Below are 16,276 nucleotides of genomic sequence, written 5' to 3'. Positions count from 1 at the left end.
CATGTGACGTGGCTGGGTGCTTAAGGTACATTGGAGGTACACTGTACAGCTGGAGATACATTTGAGGCACGCGATATGTCTGGGGTTTCACCGGAGGCAAACAGTATGACTGGGGGGTACATCAGAGGTATGCAGATCTGCGGGATCAGCCACATAGTAGTGTACAGTTGTGGGTGCACCAGAGGCACACAATACTGCTGAGAGTACTTTGGAGGCACATGGTAGATGCGGGGGTACACTGGAGGCAGACAGTATGGTTGGGGGTACATCAGAGGTACGCATAGAGCAGGGATATGCAATTAGCGGACCTCCAGCTGTTGCAAAACTACAAGTCCCATCATGCCTCTGCCTCTGGGTGTCATGCTTGTGGCTGTCAGAGTCTTGCTGTGCCTCATGGGAATTGTAGTTCTGCAACAGCTGTAGGTCCGCTAAGTGCATATCCCTGGCATAGAGCAAAGTCCAGGTCTGAGTGATCAGCCCCAAGCAACTGATCCTGGGACAGGCGAGTCTAGATCCTGAGATTACAGATTTAAGAGCCACAAGATGGCACAGTGTCTTCTGCACCCTGCATTACACCTGCTGTTCTAAATTGCTTAGTAACATGAGACTAACGGCTAGTTACAATCACCGACTCCACCATTATACCGATCACAAACAATATGGCCATGAACCCCTGACCATCGCATCTACACGGGATTGTTGGACTTCCCATTCTGAAGCCATGGTCACCAATATGGAGTTACCCTACTCCCACCACCATGGCCATCAATGTGAAGGTATCCTGCTCCCACCACCATGGCCATTAATATGAAGTTACCCTACCTCAACCACCATGGTCATCAATGTGGCGGTACCCCATCTCACCCACCACCATGGCCAATAATATGAAGTTAACCTACATCACCTGCCATGGCCATCAATGTGAAGGTGCCCTACTCCCATCACCATGGTCATTAATATGGAGTTACCCCACCTCGGCCATTAATATGGAGTTACCCTACCCCACCCACCATGGCCATCAATGTGAAGGTACCCTACTCCCATCACCATTAATATGGAGGTACCATAGCTATCAATGTGGCGGTACCCCATCTCACCCACCATGGCCAATAATATGGAGTTACCCTACTTACAGCCACCCTGGTCATCAATATGTAGTTACTCCACCTATCATGGCCATTAATATAGAGTTACGCTACCCCCCCACAGCCATTAACCCTTTTGCTGCCAGAGCTGTTTTTGCACGTTAAATAAAACTCCCAAACATTATCTAAAAGCAGACATCCTACAGAATAAAATAGTGGTAGTTTTATTTTTATTTTATATTACTGCAAAATTTCAGTAAAAAACACTAAAGTGAATTTTAGAGAAATCAAAACACAAACTACCCACATTTTTGGTAAAATCTAAAAGACGAGGTTGCACTGAGTAAATAGATACCCAACATGCCAAACCTTGTTTCATTTGTGTGTGCCTGTAAAATGGCAACATACTTCAGCACCCTATATCTTCCATAGATGATGCTTCAAAAGCCCTTTACAAGTCATCAGTTTAGTGTTAGAGAGGAGGTCTTGTAGATAGAATTATTGCTCTCACTCCGGCATGTGCGGCAAAATGTAACGTGTATCGCAATCAACGTTTTCACGTGTAGGTGCCCCTGTGTGCATTTACTTTCGTACATATGTACGAAAGTAAATGCATATGGAGAACCTCCAAATTTTTTTTGGGGGGGGGGGATTTTATGTGCTTGGGTGTAACTTTTTTTTTTTACCATCACATAGGGGACTTTGTCTCCTATGTGATGATTTTTAGGTGACAAGTTCTCTTTAATGAGACATGCAGGGTCTAAAAGACTGCATGTCTTCTCTGGGCTCCACTGAATGTATTGCAGTAATGCCCTTCACCTATGGTAGCCGGGGAAATGGGTGACCCTGGAAGTGACGTTACAGCAAGGCGAGCAGACGCGCATCTGCTATTTTCTTTTCCACCTTGATGGCACCCGCCATGCCGGTGTAAGGCTCACAGTTGGGCAAGCGGAGCCCAGAATACAAGGCGGGGGTGCCAGTACTGGGGGTGTGTGTAGGCAAATCAGGTGGCAGCACAGCCATCCGAATGCTTCTGCCAGTCAGCTTTACACACAATCCCAATGGCTGCAGCCACCGGATTGCGTGTGAAACCCCCCCCCCCTGCTGTCAGATCTGTAAGACATACGGACCTGGCAGCAAAAGGGCTAATATGGCGTTACCCCACCCACCATGGCCATTAATATAGTTTCCCCTCCCACCATGGCTATTAATAGCACACACTGATCTGGATTCCAGAAACCGACAACATTCTGATGAACATTTTTCATTATCATTGTGTAGCGTCACATATTACTAGCACTCAGTTTGCACTGGAGTCTCAGCTAGCAGTCAGTTCCATTAGCCTCTGTAATATTTGTTTCTGTCCATAGCGCACTTGGAGAGAATACTTCTGTCTGCTGCTCAGCTTAGCGTACTCGGCGGGATCGTCTAGGATACATTGGTCGCTGTGCAGATTGGTGGTGTAGCTCTTCATGGCCAGCTCTGCACCGGCATGGAGAAGCTTGCGCCAAGACAATGGCATACAAGCCACCTTCTGATAGGTTAGAGTCTCTTCCTCCTCATCATCATCCTCGTCCTCTTCCCAGCCATCATTTTCCTTGTATTCAGCAAACTCTTCTGCAGACATGCAGAGCAACTGGAAGACAAAGTAACTTGTGAATATGGCAGCGCCGCTGTGTCTGGAGGACTCCATTATAAAAGAAAAATGGCTACTACATTCAGACCGTGTGTTGTGTTACTACGTGGATATTAGTGATTTTCCTAACATTTATATAGAAGAATCCTTGTTTGTCATCATTTGGAGTAAGGGTTCACCCTCCATTTAAATGCTAATAAACTTAAATTAGTTACACAGGAAGTAATATAACATGACAATATGATGAACACACAGAGCTGGAGCTTGGAAGAAAAGGACCGGCTATGGGTGTAATCCCAGCACAACCAAGATTCTGGCTATTGTAACGCATGCATCAGCCATCAGAATTGATTGAAGTCCCCAATTTGATGCTAAGTGACAATGATTTGTGTATATTATTGTTTTATGCTTAAAGTAATTGTAAAAGGTTCATTTTTTTTTAAAATAACAAAAACATGTCATAGCTGCTCTGTGCAAGGGTTTTGCACAGAGTGGCCCCAATCCTCCTTTTCTGGGGTCCCCCGGCAGCACTCCCGGCTTCTCTTTTTCATCCAGTGCCCCCACGGAGAGCTGCATTCCATGGGGGCACTCGTGCGGGTGCGCTCCCAAGTCCTGCTGCTGCATCCATGAACACAGACAGCAGGACTGCGCCCTGCCCACCGTGTCACTGAATTTGATTGACAGCAGCAAGAGCCTATGGCTCCTGCTGCTATCAATCTATCCAATGAGGAAAGAGATGGCGGCTGGAGCTGTTGTGCTCGTCCCCATAGCTGGAATGATCGAGTTCAGGTTAGAAAAAGCAGGGCTCAGGGGGGGGGGGGGAGAGTGTGCGGCACAGGAGGTTTTTCACCTTAAATCGTAGTTCCACCGACATATATACAGGTAGTCCCCGGGTCACAAACGGAGGGAGCCAACAGGAAGTGAGAGGAAATCTACCCGTAGCAAGGGAAATTCACTCCTGTAAGAGTTATTATGGAGAAAAGGTGTCTCCACTTTTGTTTCATCACCAGTCCACGTTTCCTTAACAAACGTAAAATTTTCAAAATCCAATTGTCATAAGGACATAAAGCGAGATGAAATCTTCTGAACAGGGGCATAGACAGAAAAACAGATGTTACAGGGGTGATAACCCTTCACTATGCTATCCAAAAAGCTTAAAAATAGATTTTTTTGCTGGAGCTACACTTCATTTTTTTTTGCTGTTCCGACTTATAGATTCAAATTAGGAACTGTAGATTTGTTCTTATCTTGTTTGTTACCCGCGTCCTGCGTGTGTGTCTGTCTGCATATATAGGTGCCTTTTAGGAAAGGGGGGGGGGGAATATATATATATATAAAAAAAATGTTTTTATTATTCCCCCCCTCCCCCTTTCTAAAAGGCACCTATTTTGATGTTCTTAATCTCATTTTCTAATCAGTGTTTTCATCTCACGATGTTGAAAGGCGGCGAAGCCCACTGACTCCTGGGAATCATGACGCACCCAGAAGTCAATGCGCCGCAGGAAATTACGTACAACGCCTTTTTTTAAGGCAAAAAACCTTTTGTGCAGCAGGAGCCCCACAGCCCCCTTTTATTCTTACCTGAGCCTAATCCGATCCAGCGACATGCACGACATGCTGCTGTCTCCCTCCTCACTGGGCAGATTGATCGCAGCGACAGACATTGGCTCCTGCTGCTGTCAATCAAATGCCGTAATGTGGGCCTTGACGCCCGGTCTGTGTCAATAGACGCAGACTGGACAGCTTGAGAGCAAGCATGCACTTGCTGAAAAAGAGGGGCCAGGAGCCCCGGGAAAAGGAGGATTCGGGCTGCTCTTGTCTGTTACACAGAGTAGGGAAGTTTAACATGTTTTTTTTTTTAAACCAAAATAACAAATTATAATATTTTATATATATATATATATATATATATATATATATATATATATATATATGTTTATAATCACTTTAATGAAGTTTTTAACCCCCCATGTCTATGCATTAAAGTGGCGGTCCACCCATTTTTTATCTGCACATCATCCTCTTCTCATCCTCTTCTGAACTGTTCATAATAAATAACACATTTTTTGATCAGGGTCATTTGGGTAGTTTCTGTTGTGATTATGATTTAAAAAAGATTAAACATAGTTGATTGACAACACAAACTTTTCTTTCACTCATGGTTAGTGTTTGGCTGAAGCCATTTATTATCATTCATATTCTCTGAAAAATGGCCAAGAAATCAAATTCTGCCAGGGTATGTAAACTTATGAGCACAACTGTACTTCGTGGAAGATCACTGTGCAACGCCACCCAAATATTTAATAAATAAAAACATGTGTCCCTGTTCCAGCACACTATGTAGAATTCCTAGCTGATATATGGACAGAGATATGGGTGTTACATTCTGGGGCTTTTCAAAATAAAACCATTCCCATATTTCATGCCTTAGCACAAAAAGAAGAAAGCAGAGCAGGGACGGGCAATGTGGAGCCAATGTACAGAACTACTAATCACATTTTATTTTTGACCCAACACAGGGTATTGTGTTGCTCTGTTGAGAGGTCCACTTCTGCTCCAGATTAGACCTGGTGCTAATGTCAGGTACAATCTATACACAAGAGGAGGGGCCGTGACACTTTCAGCCAATTAGATGCCACCTCTCATTTTTCTGCTAATAAGGGTGAACAGATTGCGGAGAATACCCCTTCCAGTTGGGGACACAGCACACAAAAGTACTGCACAATGAGACAACAGAGTTGGGAGAGTCACAAAGCAAGAACATCAGCTATTACCTTCAGAGAGGTCCTCAGCTCTTCATCTGTCAGCACCTCCTCACAGCCGAAGACAAATGCCCCTTCTTCACCCACCATCTCCATATGGCACAAGAAGGACCACCTCTCTTGCAGCTTTGCCTTCTGCTCCTCTGACTCTGCACCTACAAAATACAACATGATGAGAACTCAGCAAATAAAATCCGAGACTTGTGGGATAAACCACAGGCACCCATCTCAGCACATCTTCTGCTAACACCACCCACCGAAAGGAGGACTGTACATGGGATAGACCACAGGCACCTACAGTTGTGCTCATAAGTTTACATACCCTGGCAGAATTTATGATTTCTTGGCCATTTTTCAGAGAATATGAATGAGAACAAAAAAAAAAAAACTTTTTTCACTCATGGTTATTATTATCAATCAACTGTGTTTACTCTTTTTAAATCATAATCACAACAGAAACTGCCCAAATGACCCTGATCGAAAGTTTACATACCCCAGTTCTTAATACCATGTATTGCCCCCTTTAAAACACCAATGACAGCTTGAAGTCTTTTGTGGCATTTGTGGATGAGGCTCTTTATCTTCTCAGATGATAAAGCTGCCCATCCTCTTTCCAAAAAGCCTCCAGTCCCTGTAAATTCTTGGGCTGTGTTGCATGAACTGCACATTTGAGATCTCCCCAGAGTGGCTCAATGATATTGAGATCAGGAGACTGAGATGGCCACTCCAGAACCTTCACTTTACTTTGCTGTAGCCAATGAGAGGTCGACTTGGCCTTGTGTTTTGGATCATTGTCATGTTGGAATGTCCAAGTACGTCCCATGCGCAGCTTCCTGGTTGATGAATGCAAAATGTTCCTCCAGTATTTTTTGATAACATACTGCATTCATCTTGCCATTAATTTTGACCAAATTTCCTGTGCCTTTGTAGCTCCCCACATCTCCAAAACATCAGTGATCCACCTCCGTGCTTCACAGTAGGAATGGTGTCCCTTTCATCCTAGGCCTTGTTGACTACTCTCCAAATGTAGCGTTTATGGTTGTGGCCAAAAAAAAACTATTTTTGGTCTCATCACTCCAAATGACTTTGTGCCAGAAGGTTGGAGGCTTGTCTCTGTGTTTGAACACTGCTGATCGACATTCTCAATTCCCTTGGATATCTTTTTATATTCCTTTCCCGTTTTATACAGTTCAATTTACCTTTTCCCACAGATCCTTTCACAATTATTTTACTTTCCCTATGACTCAGAACCCAGAAAAGTCAGTGCAGCACTGGATTGAAAGATGCAAGGGTCTGTCTGGTGTCCAGAAACTCATTGATATATATTCTCTCTCTCTCTCTCTCTCTCTCTCTCTCTCTCTCTCTCTCTCTCTCTCTCTCTCTCTCTCTCTCTCTCTCTCTCTCTCTCTCTCTCTCTCTCTCTCTCTCTCTCTCTCTCTCTCTCTCTCTCTCTCTCTCTCTCTCTCTCTCTCTCTCTCTTCTCTCTCTCTCTCTCTCTCTCTCTCTCTCTCTCTCTCTCTCTCTCTCTCTCTCTCTCTCTCTCTCTCTCTCTCTCTCTCTCTCTCTCTCTCTCTCTCTCTCTATATATATATATATATATATATATATATATATATATATATATATATACATACACACACACACACATTACAAGCAAACAGCAGATCATAGGTGAGGATGGTTACCTTTAATAGGCATTGAAACCCCTTTGTGTCAACTTGTGTGCATGTTATAAGGCCAAAATCATCAGGGTATATAAACTTTTTGATCAGGGTCATTTGGGTAGTTTCTGTTGTGATTATAATTTAAAAAAGAGTAAACACAGTTGATTAATAAATGGCTTCTGCCGAACGCTAACCATGAGCGAAGAAAAGTTTTTGTGTTATCATTCATATTCTCTGAAAAATGGTCAAGAAATCATAACTTCTGCCAGGGTATGTAAACTTATGAGCACGACTATCTCAGTATGCCTCCTGCTAACACCACCCACTGAAAGGACGACTGTACATGGGATAAACCACAGGCACCCCTCTAGGCTCTCCTCTCGCATGTGTCCTGCAAACACCATCCACTGAAAGGTGGACAGTACATAGGATAGACCACAGGGACCCATCTCAGCATGTCTTCTGCTAGCACCAGCCCCTGAAAGGGAGGACTGTACATGGGACAGACCACAGGGACCCATTTAACACATCTCCTGCTAATGCAACATGCTGAAAGGAGGATTTTACATAGATAACTTACATGGGCCAATCTCAGCATGTCTCTTGCTAACACCACCCACTGAAAAGAGGACCTAAATAGGATAAGGCACAAGAGCCCATCTCAGCATGGCTGGCTCTGGGTCTTCACTCACCTTGCAGCGCAGCTTCCGTAGAACTGTCATCTGGATGTCGGCTGTGTCATTGATATTGTCTGGATGTGGCTCAGAGAAGCCATACATGTGTAGAAGCTGCCAGTTCCCCATCTGGCCATAAGTATTAAACAGCTCATGGCCCGCTGGAACTGACTGCGTGGTCACCATTCGCAGACAGTCCTGGAAGTAACCAAACAATATATGAACCCCTTCATACCAAACATAGCCTGGAAAATACATGAAACTAAGCCAAGAGACTCACAGTCGCGAACTCCAAGTGCGTATTGTGCCGTGCAACATGATTTAGCAAGTCCGCCACGGGAACCATCATTGGAGGAAGGACCTCCTTCCCACAATCCTCCTCTTCATCCTCCATCGGCTCCTGGAAACTGGAGAAACACAGGACGAGTTCAAAGAGGGACCTTCCTCAAAGTCATAACATACATACATTGTCCTTCATATCAGACTACACCAGGGTGTTCTGGTATACCACCAGTATATAGCGATCACCATTCTATAACCATGTCATACAATATACACAGCCTTCATTTCACACTGCACATGGGATGCCTCTTATGCACATGGTATGCCACCAGTACCAGTATATATCAGTCACTGTTGTATAGTGATGTCAAAATGAACAGGATCTCACAAAAGTGAGTACACCCCTCACATTTTTGTAAATATTTTATATCTTTTCATGTGACAACACTGAAAGAAATAACACTTTGCTAGTGGTGAGTGTACAGCTTGTAGAAATGGTGAAAATGTCCAAACTGGGCCCAAAGTGTCAATACTGTGTGTGACCATCATTTTTTTTCTAGCACTGCCTTAACCCTCTTGGGCATGGAGTTCCCCAGAGCTTCACAGATTGCCACTGGAGTCCTCTTCCACTCCTCCATGACGGCATCACGGAGCTGGTGGATGTTAGAGACCTTGTGCTCCTCCACCTTCCATTTGAGGATGTCCCACAGATGCTCAATAGGGTTTAGGTCTAGAGACATGCTTGGCCAGTCCATCACCTTTACCCTCAGCTTCTTTAGCAAGGCAGTGGTCGTCTTGGAGGTGTGTTTGGGGTCGTTATGTTGGAATACTGCCCTGCAGCCCAGTCTCTGACGGGAGGAGATCATGCTCTGCTTCAGTATTCACAGTACATGTTGGCATTCATGGTTCCCTCAATGAACTGTAGCTCCCCAGTGCTGGCAGCACTCATGAAGCCCCAGGACCATGACACTGCCACCACCATGCTTGACTGTAGGCAAGACACACACTTGTCTTTGTACTCCTCACCTGGTTGCCACCACACACGCTTGACACCATCTGAACCAAATACATTTATCTTGGTTTCATCAGACCACAGGACATGGTTCCAGTAATCTATGTCCATAGTCTGCTTGTCTTCAGCAAACTGTTTGCGGGCTTTTTTCTGCATCATCTTTAGATGTCTGGGACAACAGCCATGTGGACCAATTTGATGCAGCGTGCGTTGTATGGTCTGAGCACTGACAGGCTGACCCCCCCACCCCTTCAACCTCTGCAGCAATGCTGGCAGCACTCATACATCTATTTCCCAAAGACAACCTCTGGCTATGAACGCCAAGCACCTGCACTCAACTTCTTTGGTGGACCATGGCGAGGCCTGTTCTCAGTGGAACCTGTCTGTTAGACAGCTGTATGGTCTTGGCCACCGTGCTGCAGCTCAGTTTGAGGGTCTTGGCAATCTTCTTATAGCGCAGGCCATCTTTATGTAGAGCACAATTCTTTTTTTTCAGATCTTCAGAGAGAGTTCTTTGCCATGGAGGTGCCATGTTGAACCAAATTTAACACACCTGCTCCCCATTCACACCTGAGACCTTGTAACACTAACGAGTCACATGACACGGGGGGGGGGGGGGGGAATGGCTAATTGGACCCAATTTGGACATTTTTACTTAGGGGTGTACTCACTTTGTTGCCAATGGTTTAGACATGAATGGCTGCGTGTTGAGTTATTTTCTGGGGACAGCAAATTTACACTGTTATACAAGCTGTACACTCGCTACTTTTCATTGTAGCAAAGTGTCATTTCTTCAGTGTTGTCACATGAAAAGATATTATAAAATATTTACAAAAATGTGAGGGGTTTACTCCCCTTTGTGAGATACTGTACATGGCTCTTCATATCAAACTACAAATGGGATGTCTCTTTCAGTTATTGGTATACCACCAGTATCATTATGAAGCAGTCTCCATTCTACAATGATGTCATATAAATATACTGTACACAGCCGTTCATAGCAGACCACACACGGGAAGGTCTCTATCGGTTCCTGGTATACCACCAGTATATAGTAGTCAACAATTCTATGATTATGTCATATAATATACACAAGCCTTCATATCAGACCAGACATGGGAAGTCTCTTTATTGGTTCCTGGTATACCACCAGTACTTGTATATAGCTGTCACTAGGGGTGCACCAAATGGGTTTATTGGTGCCGAAAACCGATACCGAAAATGAAAATACACTAGGCTGAAAACCGAAACAGCACCGATACCGAAACATATTTTAAAAAAATATATTTTTATACAGGAGATGGTCAGAGACTGAAACATGATACAGAGATGTCAGAGACTGGCGACATGGTACAAGAGATGGTCAGAGACTGGCGACATGGTACAAGAGATGGTCAGGAGACTGGCGACATGGTACAAGAGATGGTCAGAGACTGGCGACATGGTACAAGAGATGGTCAGAGACTGGCGACATGGTACAAGAGATGGTCAGAGACTGGCGACATGGTACAAGAGGTGGTCAGAGACTGGCGACATGGTACAGGAGGTGGTCAGAGACTGGCGACATGGTACAGGAGGTGGCAGAGACTGGCGACATGGTACAGGAGGTGGTCAGAGACTGGCGACATGGTACAGGAGGTGGTCAGAGACTGGCGACATGGTACAGGAGGTGGTCAGAGACCTGGCGACATGGTACAGGGAGGTGGTCAGAGACTGGCGACATGGTACAGGAGGTGGTCAGAGACTGGCGACATGGTACAGGAGGTGGTCAGAGACTGGCGACATGGTACAGGAGGTGGTCAGAGACTGGCGACATGGTACAGGAGGTGGTCAGAGACTGGCGACATGGTACAGGAGGTGGTCAGACTGGCGACGTGGTACAGGAGATGGTCAGACTGGGGACGTGGTACAGGAGATGGTCAGACTGGGGACGTGGTACAGGAGATGGTCAGAGACTGGGGACGTGGTACAGGAGATGGTCAGAGACTGGGGACGTGGTACAGGAGATGGTCAGAGACAGAGGATGTGGTACAGGAGGTGTCCCCCATTGCAGGCCAGCATCCCCCATTGCAGGCCAGCTTCCCTGTGTCCCATTGCAGGCCACTATGCCCCATTTTGCATCCAGTGTGCCTGTGCCCCATTTGGCAGCCAGAATGTCCCATTTTGCAACCAGCCTGTGCAGGGAAGAAGAGAGGGGAGCCGCCTCCGCCGCCTGTTTAATCACAGCGCCGGGAACATCACAGCTTTCATTTCAATAGCTGTGTGTTCCTGGCCCGCGCCGTCACACACAGCCCCTCCCCCTTGTCCGGGCACTTTGATAGACAGATCATCCGTCCAATCCTGTGGGTGATCTGTCTATCAAAGTGCCCGGACAAGGGGGAGGAGCTGTGTGTGACGGCGCGGCCGGGAACACACAGCTATTGAAATGAAAGCTGTGATGTTCCCGGCGCTGTGATCAAACAGGCGGTGGAGGCGGCTCTCCTGTGCTATACACCCCCCATGATGGGCGGGACCAGGGGCGGGGGGCAGAGCCCTGCCCCACCCAGGCCACGCCCCATTTTCAGCTCCATTATCGGACGTTTTTCTCTTTCGGCAAATTTCCGAAAAGGGCATTTCGGCCGATATGTTTCGGCGGCCGAAATGTCGGTGCATCCCTAGCAGTCACCTTTCTATAAAGATGTCGTCATATAAATCCTAACTGGTATAGAGGCACTCACGGGTCTTGCAGAGGACGAAACAGCAGCGTTTTTATTGCCGACGTTACGATGAAAATTGGTCCATCTTTCTCAAGACATCACAGATGTCATATAATACACAGCCCTTCATATCAGAATAGATACAGGATGTCTCTATACTAGTTCCTGGTATACCACCATTATATACATGTAGCAGTCACTGATCTATAAAAGAGGTTATAGAATATACACAGCTCTTCATCGTCATGTCAGACTAGAAAGGGATGTCTCTTTATTGGTACACCACCAGTACCAGTCACTGAGCGGGAGCAGGGACAATTCACGGCACATTTGGGGGTACAGAGGGGAGCAGGAACAATTCACGGCACATTTGGGGGTACAGAGCGGAGCAGGGCCTATTCACGGCACATTTGGGGTACAGAGCGGGAGCAGGGACAATTCACGGCACATTTGGGGGGGAGAAAGCAGAGGTGGGGGTCTATTCATAGCACAGTTAAAGCACAGGAGCAGGGCCTATTCAGGCCACATAGCAGTGGTAGGGCATTTTTAAAGCACAGCTGGGGGCACAGAGTGGGGCTCTTCATAGCACAACGGGCTGCGACTCCTGAGCCTGCGGTAACCTTTTGCTGGCAGAGGACATATGCTGCTTTTACAGGTGATTGAAGTAGATGTAACCCCAGTCAGTGAAATCTCAGATCTGATTTATTATATTACCATAATTTCAGTCTTATTAAATCTTACATTTTCTGTATGCTAATCCCTGGTGATCCTGCCACGATAATCATTGTTCAGGGACTTCCTGTTATAGGGTGACAATGTCCTGTCCCTATTGTGTTTTGTGGTGTCACCCTGTCACAGAGCTTCACATTTAGATAAGTGGCCTTTACAACACACAGCCATGGTCCCTGTTGTCACCTCCAGGAAACTCATCCTTCCGAAATGCCATGCAGCCATAACTCATATATACACTATATTACCAAGAGTTTTTGGGACACTTGCCTTTACACTAAAAACATGGACAAGCAAGTTTAGAGTGGAGGAACTTGACTGGCCTACACAGAGTCCTGACCTCAACCTGATGGAACACCTTTGGGCGAATTAATGCGCAGACTGCAAGTCAGGCCTTCTCGTCCAACATCAGTGCCTGACCTCACAAATGCGCTTCTGTAAAGAATGATCAAACATTCCCATAGACACACTCCTAAACCTCGTGGAAAGCCTTGCCAGAAGAGTTGAACCTGTTATAGCTGCAAGGGTGGGCCAAATCAATATTGAATCCTACAGACGAAGACTGGAATGCCATTTGTGTGTAAAGGCAGGTGTCCCAACGCTTTTGGAAATATAGCGTATGTAGACAGGTAGTGGCTGGCAAAGAGGTTGCAGAAGATCTGCAGCACTGAGAAGGAACACTCACCTGTATGCCATGACAAAGGCCACCAGCCTCATGTAGAGGTCCAGTGTGTGAGTCTGGGGATTGAACAACTCTGGATGTCTCAGGATGAAGGGAAGGACGATGGTCTTATATTCCTGCTCAATATTATCAAGATCTTTACTGACTGCGTCCGGCACCCCGGTGCCCTCCAGAAGCTCCGACCGCTCCTTCTCCGACCTACCAAGGAAACTCACGTCAGACATATAACTTTTCCAGTGTGGTCATGTGATCTCCTTGTCCCCACCCACAGTTCTCACCAAAACATGGGGAGGTCAGGGGGAACCAGCTGGGGCCACAGCCCAAAGTATGGTGCCCATGGTGAGCCGGCGTCTGTGGCTTCATACATGAGGGAGAGGATGAGGGGAACCCAACCGGATGCGCTGTCCAGACTCTGCTGTTCTGCAAGAGGAAACAGAAGACCTGTCACCAATGGGGAGCCCGTGGACTGGTCCCAGAACACACATTGGGAGGGCGTGTCTTCAGTCCGCAGGGGCGGGTTCACGTGGTAGGCACACACAGAAACCTCCAATAAAAGCTGTCATCCCTGAGCCAATGCTGGGCAGGGGTTGGGCTTCCCTTTAAAAAGGAGAACTCCACTCTTCTCACCTTTCTCCAGCACTTCTCGTATCCGGGTTGTGTTTTGTGACAACAGAGCAGAGCGGGGGATGGTAAACACAACTTCTCCAGCTGGAATATCCTGACGGGCCACCATCCCGTACTGCGCCACCGTCCCCTCCATGCCGATGGACACCTGGGGGCACACGACCACTGATTAGAGGGGAAGTTCACCCAGCAGAGGGAGATCACCAGCACACAGAGACTTACCTTCGGGTTCAGGTGGATTCCAAATTCTCCACACCAAGCCTGGAAAGTGGAGAGCAGATCCTTGTGGGTGGAGACAGGATCATGGTGGGCGGAGACTGGATCATGGTGGGTGGAGACATGGTCTTGGTTTTCCTCCTGGAGCTGAGAAAAAATATTGACAAAAATTAAATGTAGCTCCGCCCTCCCTACACACCCTTCTGACTGTCCCTCCGCCCTCCTTACTGTCTTCCGATCCGCCCCGCCCTCCCTACACACCCTTCTGACTGTCCCTCGATCCGCCCCGGCCATATCCCCGATCTATAATAATAATATCCCGCACCTTCCGCCTCTTCCCCTCCGGACTCATCTTCAACACGTGCAACCGGATCACTTCGTGTTACGCCCCGCCCGCCGAGAACTGTTCTCATTGGAGGGCGGGAAGTGACGTGGAGAGAAAATGTTAGAAGACACACCCACCGAGCGATCTTCGATTCATTGGACCTCCAGGCTCCGCCCCCGAGCGCGATTCCAACAGAAAGCCCCGCCCACTCCATCGTTAGTGGGAAAATCTGAATTCTACTGACATATCGATACCGATCATCCCCATCCATATCATATGTACGGGAGATCATCCCATTCTGTATTCTGGTTACTACTGAGTGTGAGCTCTGCTGCGAGTCTCCAGGTACTGCGGATGGTTCACCTGCACATTGCATGTTATTGCAGGGCTCCACGAACATGTGATTGTATGCTTCCCGTGACCTAATCCAACATTCAACCTAGAACCCCTCCCGACTTCATCTATCTTAGAACCCCACCCCCTGAGCTAATCTAACCTAGAACCCCACCCCCTGAGCTAATCTAACCTAGAACCCCACCCCTCCCGACTTTATCTAACCTAGAATCTCCCCTGAACCTCTAACCAATCTAACCTCTGTCTAGACCTCATCTAACCTATAACTCCTCCCCTCTGACCTCATCTAACCTAGAACCCCTCTGCTTTGACCTCATCTATTCTGGAGCCCCCCCTTCCCCTTGGATCTCATAAAACCTGGAGCCCCCTCCCCTCTGACCTCATCTAACCTAGAACCCCTCTGCCTTGACCTCATCTAACCAAGAACCCCTCATCTAACATAGAATCCCTCCACCCTGACCTCACCTAACCTAGAACCTCTCCAACCTGACCTCATATAACCTAGAACCCCCCCCCCTCTGACCTCATCTAACCTAGAATCTCTCCCCCTGACCTCATCTAGCCTAGAATCTCTCCCCCTGACCTCATCTAACCTAGAACCTCTCCCCCTGACCTCATCTAACCTAGAATCCTTCCCCCCTGACCTAATCTAACCTAGAACCCCTCTGCCCTGACCTCATCTAACCTAGAACCCTTCCCCTCTGACCTCATCTAACGAACCCCTTCTGCCCTGACCTCATTTAACCTATAACCTCTCCCCTGACCTCATCTAATCTACAACCCTTCCCCTTATCTAACCTAGAACCCTTCTGCCCCAACCTCATCTAACCTAGAACCCCTCCACCCATCTAACCGGGAACCCCTCTCCAGAGCCACATTAACCAAGAACCCCCAATATAACCTAGAACCCCCTCCACCCTGACCTCATCTAACCTAGAACCCCCAACACTGACCTGAACAAGGCCACATTCAGGTCTAGGCAGAGCCAGGGTCCTTTAAAGTGTACTTACTTTTTAACCACGGACTGTTTCACCCCCCTTCCTGCCCAGGCCATTTTTCAGCTTTCTGCACTCTGACACTTTGGCAATTAGCCAGTCATGCAGCACTGTACACATATGACATTTGTATCATTTTTTGAGTGGTATTTAATCACCACAGGGTTTTTATTGTTTGCTTTATAAAGTAAAAAAAGCATTTTGAAAAAGAAAATATTTTCTTAGCTTCTGTTATAAAATTTTGCAAATAAATATTCTTTCTTTGTGAATTTAGGCCAAACTGTATTCTGCTACTTTTCTTTGGTAAAAAAAAGTCAGTGTATATTATTTTGTCTGTGTGAAAGGTACAGAGTCTACAAACTATGGTGTATACGTATATATCTGAGAATCGATCAGTCCTGTACCTACAGCAGTCCCTGTTCTGAAAAGCGAGGGGGAGAAGACAAGCTGTCAGGGATGCCGATGCCTGCTCCAAAAAGCCAAGCAAGCCTAACCTACTGGTGCATGGCTGCCCCATAGCACAATGTCCACTGGTCAGGA

The 16,276-nt window shown here is 46.8% G+C and overlaps 1 protein-coding gene across 1 annotated transcript; it reads right to left on the bottom strand.

Annotated features, from left to right (window-relative positions):
• Positions 1 to 1,293: 1,293 nt before the first annotated feature.
• On the bottom strand, positions 1,294 to 14,503 carry SETD6 (SET domain containing 6, protein lysine methyltransferase). The gene is given in 10 exon segments (XM_077453776.1): positions 1,294 to 2,721; positions 5,496 to 5,638; positions 7,840 to 7,857; positions 7,860 to 8,019; positions 8,102 to 8,228; positions 13,226 to 13,420; positions 13,501 to 13,642; positions 13,850 to 13,994; positions 14,069 to 14,209; positions 14,388 to 14,503. Coding segments are annotated over 10 exon segments (1,416 nt in total). The 5' UTR covers positions 14,415 to 14,503; the 3' UTR covers positions 1,294 to 2,403.
• Positions 14,504 to 16,276: the final 1,773 nt, after the last annotated feature.

The sequence above is a fragment of the Lithobates pipiens genome, unplaced genomic scaffold, assembly GCF_037356315.1.
Source record: "Lithobates pipiens isolate NorthernLeopardFrog02 unplaced genomic scaffold, aLitPip1_a1.2 Scaffold_10, whole genome shotgun sequence".
Classification (NCBI taxonomy): Eukaryota; Metazoa; Chordata; class Amphibia; order Anura; family Ranidae; genus Lithobates; species Lithobates pipiens.
Note: the sequence above shows the minus strand (reverse complement) of the source record. Positions and strands in the feature narration are given on the sequence as shown.